The sequence below is a fragment of the Solea senegalensis genome, linkage group LG2 (genome assembly GCF_019176455.1).
Source record: "Solea senegalensis isolate Sse05_10M linkage group LG2, IFAPA_SoseM_1, whole genome shotgun sequence".
Lineage (NCBI taxonomy): Eukaryota > Metazoa > Chordata > Actinopteri > Pleuronectiformes > Soleidae > Solea > Solea senegalensis.
Window position 1 is genome coordinate 983,265 of NC_058022.1, and position 25,629 is coordinate 1,008,893.

Below are 25,629 nucleotides of genomic sequence, written 5' to 3' on the forward strand. Positions count from 1 at the left end.
CTGGACACAGGAACAGGAAACATGTTTCGCTGCTGAACTCCTGTCGCTTAGCAACAGCAGCTTCAGCTGCTGACAGCTCAGGAAGCCTCCTAGTGGCAGGAAGAGAGAAGTGTGATGGTTTGACCCTCAAAGAATGATGATGTGTTTATGAATGTGTGAATGTATGTGTATGTGTACGTGACTGCTTTTTCCCTGTGTGTATGTGTCTGCATGTGAGTGTGAGACGGGTTGCAGGTGTGCAAGTTTTGAGTGATTGACGTGTGTGAGGGAGTCTAGGTGGATCCTGGGAGCTGATTGGTCCTGCCCGGAAGGAATCTGAATAAGAGGCCTGAACATCCCAGCTGCAGTGAGCTTCCTCAAACCGCTCACAGCCAGACTGCCAGCAGACATGATGTGCTTGATTTTAATAAACCTGTAAGATGGTTTGTTTGACTTGTTGCTGGTGGTTTCTTGGGAGTTGAGAAGAGGGAGTCTCGTTATTCATGTTGTGATCAGGTTTTCCCCTAGACCTGGTCGTAACAGTGTCTATGAACGTGTGAATGTATGTGTCTATGAGCGTGTGAATGTATGTGTTTTTCAACATGTGAATGTATGAGTTTATGAACATGTGAATGTATGTGTTTATGAATTTGTGAACGTATGTTTATGAGCATGTGAATGTATGACTTTATGAATGTGTGGATGTATGTGTTTATGAACGTGTGAATTTATGTATTTAGGAACGTGTGAATGTATGTTTCTGAACATGTGAATGTGTGTTTATGAACATGTGAATGCATGTTTATGAATGTGTGAATGTATATTTATGAACATGTGAATGTATGTGTTTATGAATGTGTGACTGTATGTGTTTATGAACATGTGAATGTATGAGATTATGAACGTGTGAATGTATGTGTTTATGAACATGAGAATGTATGAGTTTATGAATGTGTGAATGTATGTGTTTATGAACATGTGAACGTATGTTTATGAACATGAGAATGCATGAGTTTATGAGCGTGTGAGTATATTATGTTTCTTTTCTGAGTCAAACGTTGCAGGATGTGTGATGTCATATCAACCTCTAGTGGCGTCATGACGTCACTGCATCGGCTGTAACTGAGAATCCATACGTTTCTGTAACATTTAAACAGATCATTAAAGATAGAACAGTTACCATGTTTCAATCACTGGCGAAGGATTAATGGATTAAAGTGATAGTTCATATGATATGAATAAAAGCCTGGTTTCACGACATCATCAAACAGTGAAACAGCAGTTTCTTTGTGTGGATGTTTATGTGTTGGAGCAGAGACTCCATTTCCCATGATTCCCTGCGGCTCTGTGGTCCAGACTGAGGGTGGGCGTGTCCCCTCATTCGGCATCCTTTCTTCTGATGGAGAGAGGATAGATTCTGGTCCACTGACGTGATTGTTTCCGCTCAGTGTCGGTGTTTTCTCTCAGTGACTGTGTTTCCACTCCGTGTCGGTGTTTCGTCTCAGTGTCGGTGTTTCCGCTCAGTGGTCGGTGTTTCGTCTGTCGGTGTTTCGTCTCAGTGTCGGTGTTTCGCCTCAGTGTCGGTGATGGACGCGGCGGCGGAGTGTAGAGTGAAGGTGATGTGTCGCTTCAGGCCGCTGAACGACGCCGAGCGAAGCCGCGGAGACAAATTCATCCCCAAATTTAACGGAGAAGACACGGTGGTGGTGGCGGTGAGTGTTTACTGACGTCTGTTACCTACGGTTCAACCTGCGGTCACACCCTGTCTGTGTGAAGTAACAACACACACACACAGCTGTTTATGCAGCTATTCTTCTCGGGACTCTACATTGACGTCCATTCATTTAAACAGACCCTAACCTTTTAAACAAAGCCCTATCACTAACCATAACCAGTGAATGACTAACCCAAACCCAAGCACTATTCACATCTTAGTCCTAAACTTAACCAGTTCCTCAAAAATGAGGTTCTGCCTCATTTTGACCAGGTTTCTCCATGAGGTCGACTGGTCCTGACAAGGTGAGAGTAACAAACATAAATGTATGTACGTACACACGTGTGTTTGTATATATGTACATACACACGTGTGTTTGTATATATGTACATACACGTGTGTGTGTATATATGTACATACACACGTGTGTGTGTGTATATATGTACATACACACGTGTGTGTGTGGTTGTATATATGTACATACATGTGGATTAGTGTTCGCACGCATATATTTATAACGTTTTTTCAGTTCTTCTGATCTTATTTTGAAAGAGGAGTGTTTTTTCCAGGACAACACAGGTCATGTGATTGATGATGAGAATATGTTCTTCCTGAAAGTGAAGCCTTTTATTTTGAAGGGAACTGCCTTGTCAATCTTGTCAATGATCAGTTGAATCAGGCTTTTATTCTGACAGTGTACTTCCTGTTACAGGGGAAACCGTATGTGTTTGACAAAGTTCTCGCTCCAAACTCTGAACAACTTCAGGTTTACGACGTCTGTGCCAAACAAATAGTCCGAGGTCAGTTCAGCCAATCACACGTCTTCACCTGACACACGCACACTCTGACACACTGACACACACACACACAGTTGATGTTTGTTGTTAATGTTGTTGTTGGGTTAGCTGATGAGACGATAGGCAGCGAAAAACGGGAGCTCCCGGCCAAATAAATGTTGTTTGTTGTCGTTGTGGTGGTTAATGTTGTTGTTGTTGTCGTTGTTGTGTGGTTCAGATGTGTTGGGTGGATATAACGGGACAATCTTTGCTTACGGTCAGACGTCATCAGGAAAAACTCACACCATGGAGGTGAGTAAATTCCTTTAGAATAATTTGAATAATGAGTAAATGTAATAAGATAAGATTTAATTACACAACAATAAAAATAATAATTATAATAATAATGTTTTTGTTTTCAGGGAAATCTGCATGACGCTCATCAGATGGGAATCATTCCTCGTATCTCTAAAGACATTTTTGACCACATCTACTCCATGGATGAAAACCTGGAGTTTCACATCAAGGTGATGATGTCACTGATGAAACATGTCATGTGTTACGTTATGTGTCATGTGTTCACTGTCATGTTTTCACTGTCATATTTTCACTGTCAAGTCCTCACAGTCATGTTTCCACAGTCATGTTTTCACTGTCATGTGTTCACAGTCATGTTTTCACTGTCATGTGTTCACTGTCATGTTTTCACTGTCAAGTCCTCACAGTCATGTTTCCACAGCCATGTTTTCACTGTCATGTGTTCACAGTCATGTTTTCACTGTCATGTGTTCACCGTCATGTGTTCACTGTCATGTGTTCACTGTCATGTGTTCACCGTCATGTTTTCACTGTTATGTTTTCACTGTCATGTGTTCACTGTCTGCTCTTGTGTCTTTACAGGTCTCTTATTTTGAAATCTATCTGGATAAAATCAGAGATCTCCTTGATGGTAAAAACATGGAACAAGTTCTTTCAAAGCACTTATACTACAGACACAGTACTGACCCTACAGACACAGTATTGATACTACTACTAGTTGTACTAGTTAGAGTACTGATTCTACAGTCAGAGTACTGTTACTATAGTTAGAGTAGTTACTACAGTTAGAGTAGTTACTACAGTTAGAGTACTGATACTACAGTCAGAGTACTGTTTCTATAGTTAGAGTATTTACTACAGTTAGAATACTGATTCTACAGTTTGAGTACTTATACTACTGTTAAGAATACTTGTACTACAGTTAGAGTACTGTTTCTACAGTTAGAGTATTGTTACTACAGTTAGAATACTGATACTACAGTTAGAGTACTGATACTACAGTTATAGTACTGTTACTACAGTTAGTGTACTGATACTACAGTTAGCATATTGTTACTACAGTTAGAGTACTGATACTACAGTTATAGTACTGTTACTACAGTTAGCATACTGATACTACAGTTATAGTACTGATACTACACTTATAGTACTGTTACTACAGTTAGCATACTGATACTACAGTTATAGTACTGATACTACAGTTATAGTACTGTTACTACAGTTAGCGCACTGATACGACAGTTAGCGTATTGTTACTACAGTTAGCGTACTGATACTACAGTTAGAGTACTGTTACTACAGTTAAGAATACTTGTACTAAAGTTAAGAATACTTGTACTACAGTTAGTGTTAATAACATGAATATTAGTATGACTGTTAAATATTTTGATTTTATGTTTCAGTGTCAAAGACAAACTTGGCCGTTCACGAGGACAAGAACCGGGTTCCCTTCGTCAAGGTATGTGATCCATAGTACAGTTAAAGTACTGAGACTACAATTAAAGTACTGAGACTACAGTAAAGTACTGATACTACAGTGAATTAGTTTGGTGCTGGTACTGTTGCTGTTGCTGGTGCTGTTGCTGGTACTAATCAAAACATGTTAGAATGTTAGTTACATTCAGTCAGGTTGGTCCCTTTTGGCAGCGCGCTCAGTCGCAGCGGCTCTGATCAACCCTCCATCTGACCTCGACATTTCATTGTGCAGTACCAGTTGTTGTATAATGACAAAAAAGATGCTTTCCTTCCTTCCTACCTTCCTAATTCTGGTGCTGGTGTAACCGGTGTAGTTTTGCGGTGTGCTTTGTGAAGAATTCGCCGTGCGATGAATATCTTTCGGAGGTAGTCTCCATTTATTTCTGAAACACAGGGAAACGTGCCCTCTATAAAATAAATGTACAGCGTGTCAAATTTAGCATGATAATCTCCATATTAGCATGATGACAATGCTTAACAATACAGAAATCACACAAGCGCACATCACGTACCTCTCCCACAACATGCAGCAGCAGAAGGGGAGAGGTGAGGGCAGACACACAGAAAAATATAAAGGTTCCACATGACAACTTAACCTGCCGTGTCAGGGTAAAATATAAAAATAAAAACTCAAAACATACATTTTGTGTAATTATAAAATGAAAAGGCAAAAAAATAAATGTCACGTATTTAATAAATTGCAGTACCTTAAAAAAAATATACTGTAGTAACTGACCCTGTTACACTGGTACTGGTGCTGGTGCTGGTACTGGTACTGGTACTGGTACTGATTCTGGTCCTGGTCCTGGTACCTATGTTGATGCTGATGTATATGTGTGTTTTATTTTTAGGGTTGCACAGAACGTTTTGTTTCTAGTCCTGATGAAGTGATGGACGTCATAGATGAAGGGAAATCAAACAGACATGTGGCTGTGACCAGTGAGTACCCGTCTGTATGTCCTCACCTTTATGTCTTGCCTGTCCTCACCGTCTGTCTGTCTGTCTGTCTGTCTCCTGCAGACATGAATGAGCACAGCTCTCGGAGTCACAGCATATTTCTGATCAACATCAAGCAGGAAAACACGGAGACCGAGACAAAACTGTCAGGAAAACTTTACCTAGTCGACCTGGCTGGCAGTGAGAAGGTCTCACCTATTACATGACCTGTCTGTCCTCACCTGTCTGTTCCCTGTCTGTATTCACCTCTCTGTCTCTCCTGTTATCCAGGTGAGTAAGACGGGAGCAGAGGGTTCTGTGTTGGACGAAGCAAAGAACATCAACAAATCTCTGTCAGCGCTGGGGAACGTCATTGCTGCTCTGAGTGAAGGAACGGTGAGTCTGTCTCCTTGTGTCTTTTCCTGCTTTTAGTAATGTCCCTCTGACCTTTGTCTCATGTCTGACATCCACAGAAGACACATGTCCCCTACAGAGACAGTAAGATGACTCGAATCCTTCAGGATTCTCTAGGAGGAAACTGCCGCACAACGATAATCATTTGCTGTTCACCATCGGTTTACAACGAGACAGAAACCAAGTCCACGCTGATGTTTGGACAGAGGTACACCTGAGGCTGTGTTCATACCGCACGCAACATGAATTTGTTGACAATCAAAGTCAACGGACAGATGTGTCAGCCGGGCGATATTGCACACATCGCACCCTTGATTCTAGTTGAAATGTTTCAACTTTTGTGAAAACTTGCAATGACGCGATGGCCAATCAGTGTTAAGATTCTCTGGATGATGTCATGTAAGACTAATGCTAATCATGGAGAAGGAAACGTATCATGTTTGTGTGTTGACACACATCTCACTTGTGTGGTAAACAATCACTAATGAAGTTGTTACGGCAGTGTCTTCTCTGCAGATGTTTCCAACAAGGATTTGCTTGATGGTGAATTGAAATTCCCGTTACTTCTGTTTAAAATATGGTGACTTGCGTCCGTCGCTCCCATAGACACAATGTTCTGCGAGGCCACACGACAAAAACCCACACACACACATCAATGATAACCTCTCAATGATAACATGTCAATGATCGTTATTAACATGTCAATGATAACACATGGTTTGGGTTAGTACAGAGTACTGCACACTGTACTGTGTACAGATGGAACAACAAACTAAACTAAAAGATATGAATTATTTCATTTTCTCGTGTGTGTGTGTCAGAGCTAAGACTATTAAGAACACAGTGTGTGTGAACCTGGAGCTCACAGCTGAAGAGTGGAAGAAGAAATATGAAATGGAGAAAGAGAAAACCCGGAGTCTGAACCTAGTGATCCAGAAACTGGAGCAGGAGCTGAAACGTTGGAGGAAAGGTACCAACAGTGTTATTGATTATTGGTCAACATTGATCAATAATATATGAACCAGTTCTTCACTCATCAATATTTACATGTTTATTGGTTATTATGGATTATTTATTCTCACTGATTACAAAAATGTAACACGGATTTCATTGATTATTAATCCTTATTATTTAGAAAGATGCCAACATGATTATGGATTGATTTTGTTTGTATTATTGATTGATTATCTGGGAGTTGTTGATTGGTTGGTTTAGGTGAGTGTGTACCTGTGGAGCAGCAGCTGAACAGCAGAAATAAGAAGAGTAACAGTGACGCAGCAGGGATGGACAGCTTGGCCCCGCCCACTGAACCTATGTCCAATGAAGAAAAGACACAATATGAGACACTCATCAACAAACTGTACCAACAGCTGGACGACAAGGTGATTTATACATGAAGATGTGTGTGTGTGTGTGTGTGTGTGTGTGGAGACAAACTGAAAATCTGCTGATTGATGTTTCAGGACGATGAGATCAACCAGCACAGTCAGACATCTGAGAAACTGAAACAGCAACTCACTGATCAGGACGAGGTAAGTAAATGTCATTCATGTAACTTCACCTGTGTCGTCATAGTAACCCTGTCACTCCTGCAGCTGTTGACATTGAGTCGCCACGACTACGAGCATCTGCAGAACGAGTTGTCGCGGCTGCAAAGGGACAACGATTCAGCCAAAGAGGAAGTGAAGGAGGTGCTGCAGGCGCTGGAGGAGCTCGCCGTCAACTACGACCACAAGAGTCAGGAGGTAGACGACAAGAATCGCTACAACCAACAGCTCAATGAGGAGCTTGCACTCAAAACTGTGAGTTCACAGAAACAACAAGGTTTGCAACACCTGCAGCTGTTTTTTTACCTGCTGTCAATTATTACCAGGTGAGTCTGGAGACGCTGCAGAGGGATTTCTCTTCTCTGCAGGGCGTCAGCTGTCATCAACGCAAGAGATCGTCAGAGATTCTCAACCTGCTGCTCAGAGACATCAGTGAAGTCGGCAGCATCCTCGGAACCAGCGAAGTCAAAGCTGTAAGATGCTACAAACCTGATCATCAGCTGATCACCTGTCTCTGCAGGAGACTGATCATCAGCTGATCACCTGTCTCTGCAGGAGACAAGTACAGTGATGGAGGACGACTTCACCACCGCTCGTCTCCACATCAGTAAAATGAAGTCTGAGGTCAAATCTGTGGTGAGTCGCTGTAAACAGCTGGAGCTGAACCTGAAGGAGAACAACTGCAGGAGAGAGGACAGCGACAAGGAGATCAGCTGTCTGCAGCTGCTCGTCTCACAGGTGAGACACACAACAGACACACAACAGACACGCACACCTGTGTGTGACAGACTACAGACACACACCTGTGAGTGACAGACAACAGACACGCACCTGTGTGAGACACACCTGTTCTATTGTATATTTTATTGTTAGTTTGTGTTGTTTTTTTCAGCTACAAGCAAAGACAACATCTCTGACCTTTGACCTGCAGCAGCTGGAACAAAAAAAACGTCAGTTGGAAGAAGGTCATGACCTTCTGATGGAGGAATTTGCCAAACTTCAGGCTCAAGGTTAGAGGTCACCATGGTTACAGAATAATACTGCTTACAGAGTGATATCATAGCTGTGTGTGTGTGTGTGTGTGTGTGTTCAGGTCAAATGCACGAGCTGACAGTGATGGATAAAGAAAAAGAACACATGGACCGATTAAAGGATGCTGATGACATGAAGGTAAACTCACAGAGGTCAGGGATCAGAGGTCAGAGGTCTAAAATCTTCTCCTTCTGCAGAGAACGTTAGAGGAGCAGATGAAGAACCACAGAGAAGTTCATCAGAAACAGCTGAGTCGACTCCGAGACGAGATCGAGCAGAAACGCAGAGACTTTGATCAGCTCAAAGAGTAACTATTGATTATTGATACAGTAACTCTGGTACTGGTATTATCTCTGTCGATTCTTTTATGGAGAAAATTATTTACATACATGTTAATGTTCTTTAAATGATTTTTAACATATAACAACACTTCTGTAAACATTCCGTTGTGTTTTTATGTTGTGTGTTTCCGTTGTGTTACTGTTGTGTTTCCGTTGTGTCTATGTTGTGTTTCCTTTGTGTTTCTGTTGTGTTACAGTGTACATCAGGCTCTACAGCTGGAGAACAGAAAGCTTCACTCAGACTTTGACAAAGTCAAATGTGAGGACGAGAAAAAAGAGCAAAAACTTCAGAAACTACAGTAAGTTTATGTTTGTTTCAATCTTTGTTGACATTGAGTTTAATTGACGTTGCTTTTAGAGTTGTTGACAGAAAGTTGTGTGTTTAACAATAGTGTTGTCACAGCCAATCAGCCACAGTTTAAAAACATGACATCATGGACGTTTATGTGACTCAGGTTCCTGAACGAGAAGAGAGAACAAGCCAAAGAAGATCTGAAGGGTTTGGAGGAGACTGTGGTAAATGTCATGATGATGAACATCTTCATCTTCTGTTTCTGTGTTTGTTTCTCACTAACACAATATTGATTTCATTTCAGGCCAAAGAACTTCAGACGCTGAGTCAACTTCGTAAACTGTTCATCGAGGACTTTGGCATGAGAATGAAAAATGTGAGAACATTAGATTTATCATCATCAGGGCAGATTACAGCAGATCAATTCAGAACCGATTAGATTTAAGTCGATTAGATGGGGTGTTTAGCAACCAGCAACAAACTAAACAAAGTATTTTACTAAATGTATGCCGGAAGTCTGAGGGTTGGAGAGGAAGTCCACCCAGAACCTCCTGTGCAGGACCAATCAGCTTCAACACACCCACAGCATTTAATCAAGCATTCACACCTGCAACCCATCTCACACACTCTCACACACACACGCACACACAGTCATGACCACTGGGGTTGTAACAAGCAACCCCAGTGTTATTCCTGATACTGTCAGGAATAAAAGAAACGGATCATTCACTAGAAAAAGAGAAGTTTATCATTTGTTAACAAACTTTCTGAAACTTTGTGAGTTATGGTAGTTATTAAAGGTTTGCAGCAGAAGAAACACTAACGTCTGGTTGTACATCATCATCATCACATTTACAGGATTACACGCCTGTGCATGCAGTTAGTTAACTAACCCTAACCCACGTTTGTTTGTGTGTATTCAGAGTTTAGAGTGCGACAGTGATGAGGCCGGTGGCAGTTTGTCTCAGAGACAGAGAATCGTCTTCTTAGAAAATAACTTGGAGCAGCTGAGTCGTGTCCACAAACAGGTGAGTAATGACATCACTGATCGTCTGTGTGTCCACCATAGAAAGATTTTAATTTTTAAGTTTTACTTGAGCTTTAGCCACTGTTTCCATCGTCTGTCTCACACACATCATTCATCCTAGTTTTAAAATAAAACATCATGTTGATACATTTGTCTCCTGCAGTTGGTGCAGGACAACGCAGACCTTCGCTGTGAGCTGCCAAAGATCGAGAAGCGACTGCGAGCAACGGCAGAGCGAGTGAAATCTCTAGAAACGGCCTTGAGGAACGCCAAGGAGGCAGCGGCAAAGGACCGCAAGCGATACCAACAGGAAGTGGAGCGCATCAAAGAAGCTCTTCATTCAAAGAACGTCCCCAGGAGAGGGCACTCTGCTCAGATAGGTGAGGAAGGTTTGTCCTGAAGGGGGCAGTAGAGGAGTTTTCTCTATTGACGTATTGTGTACTGTTTATATTTATTCTTATAATGTCACCTGTGTCCATGAAGCTAAGCCAATCAGAGCCGGGCATCAGCAGCTCTCCTCGTCTCCACCCATCAGAATGCCCATTAGAGGGGGCGGAGCTTCATCCAGCCCACGCCATCACTCCATCACTCCTCTGCAACATCGACACCATCACAGCCACAACAAGTAGGCTGCAGGTGAGTTACCATAGCAACAACAAGACAACAACAACACCACCACCACTGATGACGACCAAAAACGTTTCAATAAGTTTCATCACTTCCTTTTTTCTCAGGTCGCACATGAAGAAATGGCCTCCCTGGAACTACTATTCCACCTTAACTACCACTCCACCTTAACTACCACTCCACTATAACCATGACACCACCTTAACGCCGACTCACCTTATCTACCACTCCACTATAAATACGACTCCACCTTAGTCAGATCATCAGTTTGTTTCCTTGTGTAGTTTTTTGTGATTCCTGTTTGTCCTCGAGACGTTTTGGGTTGTTACGTTGGGTTTAGTTTTATCGCCTTTAGTTCTACCTTTTTTTTGCAGTTGTCCAGACTTTTTCCTTTTTGTAACCCTGTTTTTGTTATTTGCTTGTCACCTCTGGTGTGGGAATAAATCCCTGTTTTTTGACCATTTTTGTTTCACCTTTAACCTTTAACCCATTTCCTGCGACGCCATGACATTCACTCACGAACCCTTTCACTCACTAATCCTTTCACTTACTAACCCTTTCACTCACCGCTCAGACACCAACAAGACCACGCCTGAATCTTCTAGATTCACCACTTCATAAATGAATGGGTGAAGAACATGAGAATCAAAACCAAAATAAATAAAAAAGGAAATAAAATTTGAATTTGTGAAAAAACTAAATAAACCAAAATAATGATTTCATTAATTTTATTCAACTATTTATGTTTTTTTATTTACTTTAAATGTTTGTTTTAATTCTCACTTTTCTTTATTTTTACTACACACACACACACAAACACGGTTTGAGATACAAATGTTTTTGTTACTTTTGTTGCGTTAACAATTTAAAGCTGGGATTTTTTATGACGACAATGACTTTGATTGTTTATATATACATACGTGTGTGTATATACATATATAGTATTTATGTCTACACACTTATTTATTATATACATTATATTTGTTTCATTGACTGTTGTGTAGTATTTGTGTATTGTGTTAGGGTGTCTGTGTAACGACTGATCATCACAAATGTATGAAGTATTAAAATGTTTACAATGACACGAGTAAATACACGTTTAACATCAGCTGATCATCATGTCATTGAGAATCATGTGTTAATGCCATCATCATGTAAATGAGAATGATGAGAATCATGTGATCATCATGTAAATGAGAACAATGAGAATCATGTGATCATGTGTTAATGTGATCATCATATAAAAGAATGATGACACTCATGTGATCATGTGTTAATGTGATCATGTAAATGAGAATGATGAGAATCATGTGATCATCATGTAAATGAAATCATGTGTTCATGTGATCATGTAAATGAGAATGATGAGAATCATGTAAATGTGAATGATGAAAATCATGTGATCATGTAATTGAGAATGATGAGAATCATGTGATCAGGTGATCATCATGTAAATGAGAATGATGAGAATCATGTGATCATTATGTAAATGAGTGATGAGAATCATGTGTGCATTATATAAATACGAATGATGAGAATCATGTGACCATGTAAATGTGAATGATGAGAATCATGTGATCATGTAAATGAGAATAATGAGAATCATGTGATCATCATTTGGTAATTATTATGATTGATATTAATTGTATTTATATAACTGTTACTTTCAAAGTGATCAGGGATTTTTGTGTATGAACGTGTTAATGTATGAACGTGTTAATTGTGATGTAATAAACTTAAACATTGTCATGTTTCATGTTTGTTGATATTCATTCATTAATTTTCTACCACTTTATCTTCCACATGAGGGTCACAGGGTTCGCTGGAGCCAAGGTGGAGTCACACACTGGACAAAGGTCACCAGTCCATCAAAGGTCAAACACGCAGACACAGACACTGTAATATTTCACCAGATGTCACCAGATTTCTTTGCGGCCAGTGTTGCATTAGGGTTAGGGTTAGGGTAACCCTTTGACATTAAGGTTTTGTGTTGATGATGGGAGAGGGTTAAGGTCTGGACTCTGTGGTGAAAATCCCGAACCAATCTTTCACAATCTGAGCCCGGTGAATCCTGGCATTGTAATGTTGGAATATGCTTGTGCAATCAGGGAAGAATAATCTGCTCATTCGGTATATTCAGATGTCAGCTGACCTCATTCTTTGGGCTCAGAATGTTGCTGAACTTAAACCTGACCAATTGCAACAAGACCACAGCGGCTGGTATAGTACTCATGATGGATGCAGGTGGACCAGGCAGTGCATAAAACAATAAGATACCAGGAGCATGTTTGTTTGTTTTTCATTTATTTGTCACTTTCTGTCTGGATTGAAGATTTCTGGACTTTCCCGGAGGACCAACTCTACGACCTGGTTCTGAAAGACCATGTTGACCGCCATGTTTCCTCCGTCCAGCTCCGGCCACATCAGTGTTGGTCCAAACACGATGGCCATGCCCTGAGTGGACATCAGGTTCTTCTTGGAGAATTCTAAAACTCTGGGAAAAGTGAAAGACAAACATACACATGGTTATATAGAATATATATGATCATATATTATAAACGAAATGAGAGGGAGGAGGAAGTGAATGATGTAATTTATATGAGAATGAATCATCTTCACTCAATAAAATTCATATACATATAATAATAATAACTTTGATTTATAAAAAGTAGAAAAAAGACAAAACAGAACAAACACAAACTCCAGAGGGAGGGAGTTCCAGAGGGTTGGAGCAGCCACACTGAAAGCATGTTGCCAAAGTTTTGCCTGCAGATGCGGGGGATGGAGAGGAGACCAAGGAAGGACAGTGCACAAGGAGGAGGTCAGAGAGATAATGTGGAGCGAGTGAATGGAGAGACTTGTAGCAAAGGAGGAGAAGCTTGAAGATGATCCGGAACTTAACGGGGGGCCAGGGCAGTTGGTTCAGCGAGGGGTTGATGTGTTGCCAAGGGTTGGTCTGAGTGAGAACTCTGGCAGATGTGTTAGAGCCTATCAAGGGTTTTCTTGGGGATACCAAACAGGACAGTGTTGCAGTAGTCCAGGCGTTGTCAAGATCACACTCTCCTCCACCTTTTATTATTGTTGTGGGTTTCCTCCTCTAACCCTAACCCTAACCCAAAGTAGAAAGTCAGAAAGGTAGGAGTGGAACCAGGACAGAGCAGTAACAGTAAGTCCAAGGTGAGTGGAAAGGTGCTTGAGCAGAATGGAGTGGGAAACAGTGTAGAAGGCTGCGGTGAGATCAAGCAACCTGAGTCAGCAGCCATCATAATATCATTTGTGATCTTGACCAGGGCAGTTTCAGTACTATGGTGGGTCCTGCAGGCAGATTGGAACGTTTCAAAGAGCTCATTGGTGGACATGTGATGATGGAGCTGCACTCTTTCTAGGATCTTGCTGAGAAAGGTTAGAAATTGGCCAATAGTTATTAAGGTCGGCAGTCCAAACCTGCCCTTTTCAGGATGGTGGTGACAGAGGCAGTTTTCAGTCTGATTTGTACAGTACCGAGTTGGAAAGATGTATAAACAATGCATGAATGAAAGCCAGCTGGTGGACAGTGAGGCCAGTTTTTTTATAAAGCCTCTCCAGTCGCTGGACATTGGTTTTCATGGAACAAAGCTCAGTGGTAAATCAAGGGGGAGGACAGGTGTATGAAACAGTCCGAACTTTCAGAGGGACTAGAGATTCCAGGCTGTAGGAGGCATTTGACAGGCGACCATGTCATCAGGCGAGGAATGGAGGAATCTGAGTCCAAGTGGTCAGCAATCAAGGCCAGTACATAGCCTTAATGTTCCTGAATGTAATGGTTCGCCTAGGAACATGAGCAGGAACACTAAAGGTGATAGCATGATGGTCAATGAAAAATGAGTGGGTTCAAACCAAAAGGTGCTATCTTCTATGTTGTGAATCAGGTCCAGATGTAAATACTGGCACGTCAAAGCTGAAATGTCCATCTATGTCAAACACAAATGATTTCAGTCTATGGCAAAATAAAGGAATCGGCCTCACTGTTCTAATACTGTAGGAGGGCACTGTACCATCATATGTCACCATATACATATACCATCATATTCAATCATTATGTGTGTGTGTACCTGTTCAGGTGTGTGAAGAGCAGCTTCATAGTTTCCTGGTTGACTCTTGGCAGCTCATGGATCAGTTTCTTCAAAGCCTGAACTTTTTGTTTGGAGTCTTTGATCTCTGTTCAGAGACACAAACAGTTGTTTACATATATGTTCACATATATACATATATATGATATTAGAAATGTGTATCTATATTTGATCTTTCTAACTCTTAAGTAAATTACCTTTCTAGTTTTTAATTTTTATGAAATTTATATTCATATTTCAATTTATTTTTATCTGAACCCTCTGGGACCTTCATAGAACCCTTGGGGTCCCTAGGCCTGTTATTGATAACCATTGTTCAAACTACTACAATAGTTTCTGTCCTGTGGGCTAACAGATATCAGCTAAACCAGTTTAAAGGAGTGCCTACATTCAAATGGCCACATGATCTTCAAATATTTTGAGATTTGCTAGACATTGTTGTAAAAGCTTTGAAATGCCCCTTGGGAGACGTGTTCCAGAAACAAGTCTCTGGAAAAAACAGAAACTTGCCATGGCTGGGCACATATATAAAATTTGTCCAGCATAAATGTCAAAAGTCTCTAAAGTCCAGAATTATATATATATATTTATCTGGCTCAGTAACTCAACCCTCTGGCTCAGTAGCCCCACCTTCCGGTTTAGTAACTCCACCCTCTGGCTCAGTAGCCCCACCCCCTGGCTCTGCAACTCCACTCCCAGCTACTGTACTAAGTTCATTTTGGAAACTCACTGATCACATCCACAAACAGCTGAAAGAAGCTAAAGGGAAACAGTGGTTCTGGAAGTTCACGGAAAAACATCTTCAGAGCTCCTGTGATGACATGGACATCGTCCCACTGATGCTGGTCAAGGTCCAGCTGCTCCTCTGTTCATCAGTGTCCACAAGAGGCAATGTAGAGTCACATGGTACCAGAGGATAAAGAAAAAACACATATTACCAATTTACTTTTTTATTTCAATAATGGTTGATATTTGTAAGAAAACAAAATTTGGTTAGTTCAGATTAGTACAGTTTAATGAGCTTAGGAAAGTATCAGTTAGTTCAGTTTGGCTCAGTTAGTTTGGGATTGTTTCCAGTGAGCTTGCATTAGTTCAAATTAGTTCATTTTAGTACAGTTTAGTTCAATATGTGTTTTATATCAAACCTTGATCGATGATAAAGCGAAGTTTCTGAATAGTGGCCAAATTTCCACTGACTCTGTAAATACCGTCGACTTCCAAACCTGAAAATATACATTCAGTCTGTATTTTCAAAACTGACACAATATTTACATGTCTGTACTGCCGTCACATGTCTGTAATGATGTTACACGTCTGTACTGAAGTCACACGTCTGTACTGATGTTACATGTCTGTACTGATGTCACACTTCTGTACTGCTGTTACACGTCTGTACTGATGTTACACGTCTGTACTGATGTCACACGTCTGTACTGATGTTACACTTCTGTACTGCTGTTACACGTCTGTACTGATGTCACACACCTCGTTTATCAACTGCGTCCAAACACATTCGGATGAATTTCGGCACAATGGTTCCTTCTCGTTCACAGAGAGTTGACAGTTTGCAGCCAAACACTCGATCTGAGAAGAACATGAATTGTTAGTGTCACTGTAACCACTTAAAAGCTGCATGAGTAAAGACAAGATGGCGACTGTGTCACCATGTGGAACCTTTGATGAGGCCTTTCTCCTGCAGCGTCTTTATGGACGGACGTCGACTTATGAACTTCCTCAGTCTGTTCTTCACCCCGTTCTTGTCGGTAATGTCTGATGAACTGTGTTTCAGCTTTGAGCTGCTGAACATGTCTATGAATATAAAGATTACATTACATTACATTACGTGTCATTTAACAGACACTTTTATCCAAAGCAATTTACAATAAGTGCATTTAAACATTTGGGTACAAACAAGTGCTAGAAATAAGTAAGTGATTTAAGTAAACCAAACTATAAAGTGCTAGTCATAAGTACGATGTATAAGTGCTTTTTTCTTTCTTTTTTTTTCTCTTTGTCGTCGTCTTAGTCGAGTTAGAGTCGAAAGAAATGTGTTTTTAGACGGTGGTGGAAGATGTGGAGGCTTTCTGCTGTCCGGATGTCGACGGGGGGCTTGTTCCATCATTTAGGAGCTAGGATGCGAACAGTCGTGAGTTCAGTGAATGCCTCTGCGATCCTCTCAGTGAGGGGGCACCAAGCCGGTTTGCCGATGCAGAGCGGAGTGGGCGGGCTGGGGTGTTGGTTTTGATCATGTCCTGGGTCTAGGCTGGACCGGATCTGTTTGTAGCATGGAACGCATGCACTAGAGTCTTGAAGTGGATGCGAGCAGCTACAGGAAGCCAGTGAAGGGAGCGGAGGAGTGGTTGGTAAGTCGAAGACCAGTTGAGCTGCTGCATTCTGGATGAGCTGCAGAGGTCGTATGGCACACGCCGGGAGACCAGCTAAGAGGGAGTTGCAGTAGTCCAAGCGTGAGATGAGAGGCCATATCCTTCTGATTAGGACAGTCTGTACATATACTGTATGTAGTAGGGCATTAATGACATTGTTTCAGATAAACATCTGTCAATAAAGTCAAAGTCGTATCGACCAGTGGTTTGATGACGTCATCACATTGACACAGCAATGAGCAACTTTTATTAAAGTTCTCTGTAACATTAACAGTCAACATGTACAGTAAAAAAAAGTCAAGAAAACAAAACAAAACAAAGGTTAATACCTTGAATTTTCAGGTCATTTTAAGTGCACAACAGCAAGTGATTAAGATGTCTCCCAGAGGTTCTAGTCTGGGCCACGTCCACACCCGGAGGTGTGCTTCCCCCGATCTGTTCGTCCCAAACCCCAACAACACTCAGCGCCCCCATCGTACCACTCGACAGCATTGCCTCCACACCCCCACTGGACCCCCCACTGCACCCCCCACTGGACTCGCCCGCTGCCACACTCAGAACCTCTAATACCAGCATGGTGCGGTGATTGTGGTACAAAGAGAGATAGTATTGTGTAGACAAGCACACACACACACACACACACACACAGGGGAAAAAACACCTGACTTGTCGATTTGTGCCACTGACATCAACGAGTCGACACATCAGCTCTAGTGTGTACTGTACATAGTCTTCATTGTCTATTATGAGTGTATTCTCTTAGCATATAAGAGAATAAAATTATTATAAAATGTTTAATTTTGTGTCTGTTTAGTTTGCTTTCAGGTCCAACATTTGTTTAAGGGTAAAAAACTAACATGTAGAAGAAAAATGTTTCCTGAATGTGCACAGCACTGTATAACATGTATGTTTCATAGTTAACTAATGTCAGTGGTTTTGATGTTTTATGATGATCACAGTGATGATGTCTCTTACTGATAGAACGTCTGTGACCCAGGTTGCATGGTTTGGTATTTGTGGAGGTGGAGCCATATCCAGGCAGAGAGCGGTGTCTGTGCAGGTTCTCTGTACTGTTTGATCTCCGCAGATGAAAATCTGCTTTAGTCTGAAAAGAAACGCATTTGTATCACAACAAAGACTGGATCTTTACACTGATAAGAAAAGTTACTTTTTGCATTAAAAGGCAGTAAGTTCTTACTGAGGAGTCGATGGCCCTTTTAATGGCATCATACCATTTGTTGGCAGTCGAGAAATTGTCAACCTGAATCAGATACTCACTTCCTGTGTTTGTTGTGATCTGTTATAAAAGCGGTGGTGGTATAAATGGTGAGGAGTTAAATGTGTTCATCGTCACTTTCTCTGCGTTAACTTTAAGTTCTATTGTTACCTGGAACACATTTTTCCTGCTTGACTTTTCTGTAATCCACTCAATAACAGCTCCCCACAGCTGAACCACATCAGTCCTCCCATCTGGTTTCTGAGTGTGAACGCACACATGCATGAGCACACACACACACACACGAAGGATAAAAGGATGAGGATGAAAACATGAGCATGAAAACATACGTACCAGAGCTGTGATTTGTTGTCTGTCTTTGTAAAACAGCAGTTGGTCTGATTTCAACACTGACCACATCAAAGTCCAGTTCTTTCTCTGTTTCTTACCCCTCTCTGAGATCTTTGTCACATTCAGCTGTTCACCTCCAAAGTCCCCCTGCACGTACGCACATGCATGTACACACACACAAACACACCTTTAATTTTTCTTTAAACAAAGAATAAATAAAGATAAAACTTGAAATAATAAAAAGATTTAATGTTAGTGCCAAATTTAAAATCATAATCATAGAAACATTTACAAAGTCAGTGTTGCATCCTTCACTCCTTTTAAATTGTCAAATCACACAATTGGTGTTAATTTTTTTTATTTCTGGTTTTATTTTGGCAGTTTGTTTTCATTGTCAACATCCTGTCACATTTCCACGTGACGGATTCTGGGCCATGTTTGCTTCCCTTGTTGCTGTTTTCCTTCTCTTTCAGGTGGGCGGAGCTGTGGCCGATTGAATGATGCAGTACACCTGCACACAGCTCAGGAAGCTATTTAAGCAGACCTGCCATAAATGCTCGCTCTCTTCCTCTGGCCTGCTGACTGACATTATTTGTTCCTGTTTTGTTTACACATTATGTTTAAGTATTTGATTACTTTAATTTAATATATAATTAACATATGTTTAAATGATGTGCAGACTATGTGTGGTCTCCCTTTTTGTCACATACTTTGAGCCAGGTTGTGACACCTGTGCCTCCCTGTGCATATAAAACATTCACATGGTCTTTACCTCAGTGTCTGTGTTCTTTATGTGTTTCACTGGTATGTTTTTCATCATTTGTCATTTTTGACCTGTGAGCACAGAACCCAGTGTTTTTTTAAAGCTCCTGTGTCTCTGAACTGTGTCCTTGTTTATTATGATAAACAGTTTTCAGATCTCCAGTTATCAGATCCAAACATTGGACTTTTTCAAGCACTTAAAGACATTTGTGATCTGCTGTTATGTTGTGAACCACTTAAGCGTTACCTAAGTTCTGATCTGGAACAAACCTCTGGTAACTCAGAGGTTCTTTGAAACCAAATTTTAAGATTTTCCTTTTTGAACCCACCATTGGTGAACAATTTTATTAGTAACAGTAACAGCTCGTTACCAGGTTTCTGCAGAGTTTGATGAATAAAAAGATCTAAAACATGGCAGTGGATCTTAAGGTCCAGGACTGGAAAAACCTGATCTATTCTGTAGATCAAAGACATTACTGCATGTATTTAATTTCCTGATAAAAGCATTGTAAATGCAAGTTTGTTTTGAGGTTGATTATATTAGTCTGGAAACATTGTAATTTAAATATGTTTTGGAAACGTTCTTGTACGATGTAAAGAAATTGCTACTAAAATGTTTCTGAATGAAGAATAATGTTCAGAATACATGAAATATATGTTATTCAGAGAGGAAACGGTCGGTGCTGCTGCTTGGATTATTCAAAGTTTTGATTACTTCCATTTTACAGCCTTCTCTCTCCTTTCCCACATTTTTTCCTTTCACCTCTACCAGCTGAGCCAGATTATCCCACCCACTACAAGATAGTTAGCCACACCAATTTGAAGTATTAGACTGTAGGACTATTTTCTGTCTACCCATAGCTCTTCAAATTTATGTTTTGACAAATAAATTGATTTGAATGTGACTTGACACTTCCATATTGTGTAATGAGACATTACCTGTGTTTCAAATGCTGTAGCTCCTCCCACAATTACACTGTACTGAGACTGATTTCTGCGATGGCGAGAGATCTACAGATACAACATGGTGAATAAGAAATGTTAGAACATGTTTGTGAAGAACGGTATAACACATTTGTGGAGAATGTTAGAACACATTTGTGAAGAATGTTAGAACATGTTTGTGAAGAACATTAGAACACGTTTGTGAAGAACATTAAAACACGTTTGTGAAGAATGTTAGAACATCATTGTCCAGATTATTACTGGCTGATCCTTTCAGCTCAATACTCTCTTCTGGAAAGGGTAACCAGAACAAGTACGGCGGGTACAACTCTCTTTCTGAAGGTTTATTCCACATACACAGTTAAACAGCAGTTAGACAGCAGTCAGTTAGTAGTTAGACAGCAGTCCGTTAGAAAGACAGTTAGTAGTTAGCTACTAACTAGAGTTAGTTAGTTAGACAGTTAGTAGTTAGAAATTAGTCAGGTTGTAAAACCGACAAGTCGTACAGGTTCTGATGATAGATTGATATATGTAAAACCGACAAGTCGTACAGCTTCTGATGATAGATATTAGTGATGTGACGTTCCGTATCGAGACTTCGAAGCGTGTGCCGAGTAGGGTAGGGGGCGTTTCCGCGATGCGCGCATCGAGGCTTACTTCATTTAGGGGAGGAGCCAAAAATGATGACGTCTGAAGCCTCGCTGCCCGGCTGTACCACGTGATTGCTTCATGAAGTGGTTCAGATTTTGCGCAAGGTTTTACAGCTATATAGACCCCTCAGGCTCCATTCAAAATGTGGGTTTTTGAAGGAGAGTTGCGGTCAGTTGAGAGTTTGGATAGAGTTTGGATAGTTTGGAGAGTTTGGATAGCGTTTATATAGTTTGGAGAGTTTAGGGAGAGAGATTTAGGAGAGTGAGAAGAGTAGGATAGGTGATACAGGATGGAGCCAGTGAGGCTCATCATTGTCTTAGTTACACAAGCATAATCTGTGCCCTTTTCTTAGTTCCACAAGCACTTTCACTGTCCTCTGCCTGATTACGCCCATGCCATTTTCATGAAAAACATTGGACAACCTGCCATATTATGATATTACCATTTTGGGAAGGTTTACACACACAGAATACATTCAAAAATGTATTAAACACATATGTACAAAAACGATTTGGTCATACATTTGTTGTAATTCATACATTTCTAACAGACACAAAAATTCAATTCATCACACATTATGTGGTTCAGATACAGCTGCCTGTGATTATACACTTGGCCAGTAGGTGGTTTTGTGTGCACATGAAGCTTCAAGAAATAAACCCTTTCTCGAACCAATTGGCTCAAGTGGTTCAATGCCTCATGAGGCTTCATCTCACCATCACTAATAGATATACAAAGTCACCATCACTAATAGATAGATATACAAAAGTTAATATATGACTAAACATGGCTTTGACAATGCACCTTAAAGGCACTTTAAAGGCAACGGTGCTTTGATACCAATTACAACAATGTGTGTGTGTGTGTGTGTGTGTGGGGGATTGCTTTTTAACGTACCGGTTTTTCAGGAAGGTCAGAGTCCTGAAGGACCATGGACTTGGACTGACTCAGACGTTCTCCACAGTTCTGTGAACTCTTTGTTCTCAGCTGTACTGAGCTCAGCTGTTGTTGCTGATTCAGCTGATTCTGCAGTTTTGTGACTCTGAAGACAAATTAATTGATTTTAATTCAGTCGTTTTTCTTGATTCTGTGTGTAACTCACTCAGTCATATGACATTGTTGTCAAAACACTTACTGAGTGTGTTTGAGTGAAGAGCCTGTTTTGGGCACAAGTGTTAAGTAAACTATATATATTTTAAACATATTTAGTATATACATCAACATAGAGGTGTCCACACTTTTTTTAAACAAGGTGAAGATTCTCAGGGGCCAAACGTTCCTTCAGACCTTATTTAACATTAAACGTTACAAACAAATACTATTAAAATTTTGTTTTTTATCATCACATTTATTATTTTTGAATAACAATGTAACCAAATCTAAACCACATTGAAGTGAATAAATAAAAACACTCTGCCTTCCTTTCAAATCTGGGCCGGATTTTGTGCATGCCTGACCTGGATGGATCATGTGTTTGTTTGCTAGTGTGTTTGTTCTGTTTTTTTTCTCTGTTCTCAACTGTACAGCCAACTTGGGTTTCGTGAAAGGTGCTTTATAAATTGAAGTCATTAGTATTACTATTATTATAATAGTAAACATTAATATATAAACCATACATGATACATACATTCACCTGTTGACCATATATAGTGACATTAACAGTCATACAGTATGTACTATCCACAATGAATAGTAAATACAAACATGGACAGTTTATCTTGTGAAAAAAGTATGAAGGTGAGCTAATGAGTGTTAGCTAACACACAGAATTTTCATGCTCGAACATGTTGCATCCATGTCAAAGGACATGTTAAGTAATGTAAAGTAAACATGGCGTCTATATAAGTGAGTACAAGTCTCTCTAAATCAGTTTGAGGAGTGCCTACATTTAAATGGTCACATCTTCATGTGTTTAATGATGTTGCTTTTCAGAATCTGTAAATAACTCAAAATGCCCCTCGGCCCACTTGCACATGTGTTTTAAGCAATTATAAGCTAAAGTATGTATCTATTTGTATCCAAATATAATGAAGTTGTTTTACATAGATCAAAATTAAATATGTGCTCAGGACACAAAGACTATTACTGAACCTGTGAAACCACACACACACACACACACTTTCCTGTTTGGTTCCTGTTTGTAGCTCGAGTTGCTTCACTGTTACAAAACACTTGTTTTTCTGCTAAAGGAAGAAACATGTGAAAGTAAAAGAGTTGAGGCCTGAAAAATGAATTGTTTGTTGAGCCGAGGATTTGATATTGTTAGTCTTTTGTAACGTGACCTAACAATGTATATAGTGGGATATAAATGATGTTTTGTATTTATGTAAAAGTGAATGTATACATGATCACATGACTTAACAAACCCTAACCCAGAAACAGAAGTGAGTTTAAAATTTTTCATTAACACTTCCTCGTGAAGAAAGACTAAACTTCATCTATCTGTTCAACAAAAGAATGTTAAGTTCATTTTATGATGACATTTTCTTGTGTTCTTATCTATTACGCACCAGCGAGTGAAGGTTGACACACAAATAAGTGTAATAATGAGAAATTTTCAGATGAACATGACACTAACAAATGTCAAAATTGAAACATCAAATCTGAAATTATGATCATGGTGGAGTAATTTAATGCAATCTTACTTTGCACCCGCCATCTGTCTTCCGAGAGAATGAATGCAGAGTGGAGGCCTGACTGTTAGAGGAAGTATGATTCATCGCGTGGTTTTCTTTAGAGCAACGTCTGTCACATTGCTGCTGTTGCAACTTCATTTCCTGCTCAAGAAAGCTGTTGTTAAATGTTACTGTTACTATAGAGTTGTCTGTGTAGAGGCTTATCTGTCGAGTGTACATATCAAAGTAATATGTGTTTAAATTCATAAAAATATGTCACAGAGTCTTTCCTGCAGTGTCTTTTAATTTAGAGTAAGGGATGAAAACCATCACCCTTAACCGCAAGATAGAGAGATGGATGTGGTGGTACTGTTGGATTACACAGGGCTTAAGCTATCTGTAGGTATGTGCATTGTCACTTTGCAACAAAAGGGGCTGCAGTTATTTCACTCCAATAAGGTACTTTAAGTTGATGCATCTTAGTGTGTGTGGGGGGGATGGTTGTATTCCGGTGTTGCTGAATCTGTAGGAGGTGGTGGTGGACTGACTGCAGTGTTCGCTGCTTCAGTCTGGGGCCTTAATGTTTCCTGGTTCAGGTTCAGGAGTGAGGGAGGTTATTGTAGAGACATAATGTGCCTTGTGTTGTGTTTATATGTATTTTATTGCATGTGGCTGTTTTATAAAATATGTTCATGCCTGGTGGGAATGTTCCTGTTGTTATTGCTTTGTCCATGATGTGTGGCTGGAATTAGCTCAAACAGTTGGTTGCTGGTATGTCCGTTTTTTTAAATGAGTTTTAATTATTTTTAAGAGCAGTTTTGCTAGTCATTTCGTTACACAAATCACTGTAATAACCACATGTCGACTTTGACGTGTCACTTCTCAGCTTTCACAAACTGTGGCGTAACTACAGTAACACAAAGTGTGCTTGTGCCAGCGTGTGGTCAGCGATACGCTCAGTGTTTAAGGGTTAAAAGATGTGATTAATTCTGTTATGTGTACTTTTGTAATATTGATATCAGACACAAAACAGACACTCAGTTAAACACAAATGAAATCAACCTTACAATTGTAGAACTTTCTAGCAGGCAAAGCTATTTATCTTTCATTCTATTTATCTGTTCATTGTTGTAATTGGTATCAAAGCACCGTTGCCTTTAAAGTGCCTTTAAGGTGCATTGTCAAAGCCATGTTTTGTTATATATTGACCTTCGTATGTGCCTTTGTAAATCTATCTATCATCAAAACCTGTACGACTTGTCGGTTTTACAACCTAACTAACTTTGGTTAGTAGCTAACTACTAACTGTCTAACTGCTATTTAACTGTGTATGTGGAATAAACCTTCAGAAAGAGAGTTGTGCCCACCGTACTTGTTCTGGTTACCCTTTCCAGAAGGGAGTATTGAGCTGAAAGGATCAGCCAGCAGAAATCTGGACAACAATCTTTGACTTTGTCTCCATTGGGTGGACTATATTGTACCGTCTGAGAGACAGAAGAGTACATAAACAGCAAGTATCTAACAATATATGTTTTTTGTGCTCAATAAATATATCAACATTAAATCTTCTGTCTTTTTGTAAAATGTTACTCTGTCCTCGTCAACCTGTAAAAACAGCTCACATTTGCTATTACACATCCATACAACACCATCACAGGTAAACACTGCCACCTACTGGCTTGTAGTTTTGTCTGAAAAATTTAACTGTTGATGGTTTGGGTTAGGTTTAGGCAAAATTAAAGGCACAGTCCATCATCCCTCTCCCCAGGACCGAGAACTCCAAATCCCCACAAAAACAGGGGTTGGCTCTAGTGATAGTGCCTTGAAAATTAAAATTGGGGTCAAGAAAATATAAGACATTTTTAAAAAAAAAATGTTTTCCTTGTGTCAGGGTCAGGGTTAGGGTAAGGTCTAGAAAAATTTGAATCTTGCCATCGAGGGGTAAGGGTTGGGGTTGGGGTTGGGGTTAGAGGTTATGGAGGGTCCATTTTAGGTGCACAGGCCTACTGATCTGGTGTGTGGTGATGGTGATCCAGTCCAGCTCTGCCAGCTGGGAGACCAGGGTTCGATCCCCAGGCAGAGCCCCGGGCAGGAGGAGGGCGTCCACTAGATTAATT

At 40.3% G+C, this 25,629-nt stretch overlaps 2 protein-coding genes across 2 annotated transcripts; one reads left to right on the plus strand and one right to left on the minus strand.

Annotated features, from left to right (window-relative positions):
* The first annotated feature begins 1,525 nt into the window (after positions 1 to 1,525).
* On the plus strand, positions 1,526 to 11,056 carry LOC122765163 (kinesin heavy chain-like). Its single transcript, XM_044019288.1, has 26 exons — positions 1,526 to 1,691; positions 2,406 to 2,493; positions 2,708 to 2,781; positions 2,892 to 2,996; positions 3,370 to 3,418; positions 4,191 to 4,246; positions 5,115 to 5,202; positions 5,284 to 5,408; positions 5,491 to 5,595; positions 5,673 to 5,821; positions 6,435 to 6,583; positions 6,829 to 6,995; positions 7,077 to 7,145; positions 7,209 to 7,415; positions 7,487 to 7,633; positions 7,716 to 7,898; positions 8,053 to 8,170; positions 8,254 to 8,330; positions 8,390 to 8,499; positions 8,731 to 8,832; positions 8,989 to 9,049; positions 9,130 to 9,201; positions 9,749 to 9,853; positions 10,016 to 10,232; positions 10,336 to 10,488; positions 10,587 to 11,056. The coding sequence occupies exons 1-25, from the start codon at positions 1,566 to 1,568 to the stop codon at positions 10,479 to 10,481; spliced, it is 2,895 nt and encodes a 964-aa protein (XP_043875223.1). The 5' UTR covers positions 1,526 to 1,565; the 3' UTR covers positions 10,482 to 10,488; positions 10,587 to 11,056.
* A 1,710-nt stretch (positions 11,057 to 12,766) lies between these two features.
* Positions 12,767 to 23,626, minus strand: arhgap15 (Rho GTPase activating protein 15). The gene is made up of 13 exons (XM_044019669.1): positions 23,543 to 23,626; positions 21,795 to 21,939; positions 20,241 to 20,312; positions 18,543 to 18,686; positions 18,360 to 18,449; positions 18,171 to 18,269; positions 17,948 to 18,077; positions 16,263 to 16,397; positions 16,074 to 16,172; positions 15,734 to 15,811; positions 15,319 to 15,453; positions 14,571 to 14,676; positions 12,767 to 12,973 (listed from the first exon to the last, which is right to left on the minus strand). The coding sequence occupies exons 1-13, from the start codon at positions 23,554 to 23,556 to the stop codon at positions 12,790 to 12,792; spliced, it is 1,431 nt and encodes a 476-aa protein (XP_043875604.1). The 5' UTR covers positions 23,557 to 23,626; the 3' UTR covers positions 12,767 to 12,789.
* Between the last annotated feature and the right edge of the window lie 2,003 nt (positions 23,627 to 25,629).

Excerpts from the sequence above, each read along its gene's own strand:
- arhgap15 (XM_044019669.1), bottom strand. Across the intron at positions 18,450-18,542 it reads GACAACAAATCACAGCTCTG|AAACCAGATGGGAGGACTGA; the intron begins GTACGTATGTTT and ends GTTCACACTCAG. Across the intron at positions 15,812-16,073 it reads GGACGCAGTTGATAAACGAG|GTTTGGAAGTCGACGGTATT; the intron begins GTGTGTGACATC and ends GTATATTTTCAG.
- LOC122765163 (XM_044019288.1), top strand. The coding sequence starts at position 1,566 with ATGGACGCGGCGGCGGAGTGTAGAGTGAAGGTGATGTGTCGCTTCAGG. Across the intron at positions 1,692-2,405 it reads AAGACACGGTGGTGGTGGCG|GGGAAACCGTATGTGTTTGA; the intron begins GTGAGTGTTTAC and ends TTCCTGTTACAG. Across the intron at positions 2,997-3,369 it reads ACCTGGAGTTTCACATCAAG|GTCTCTTATTTTGAAATCTA; the intron begins GTGATGATGTCA and ends GTGTCTTTACAG.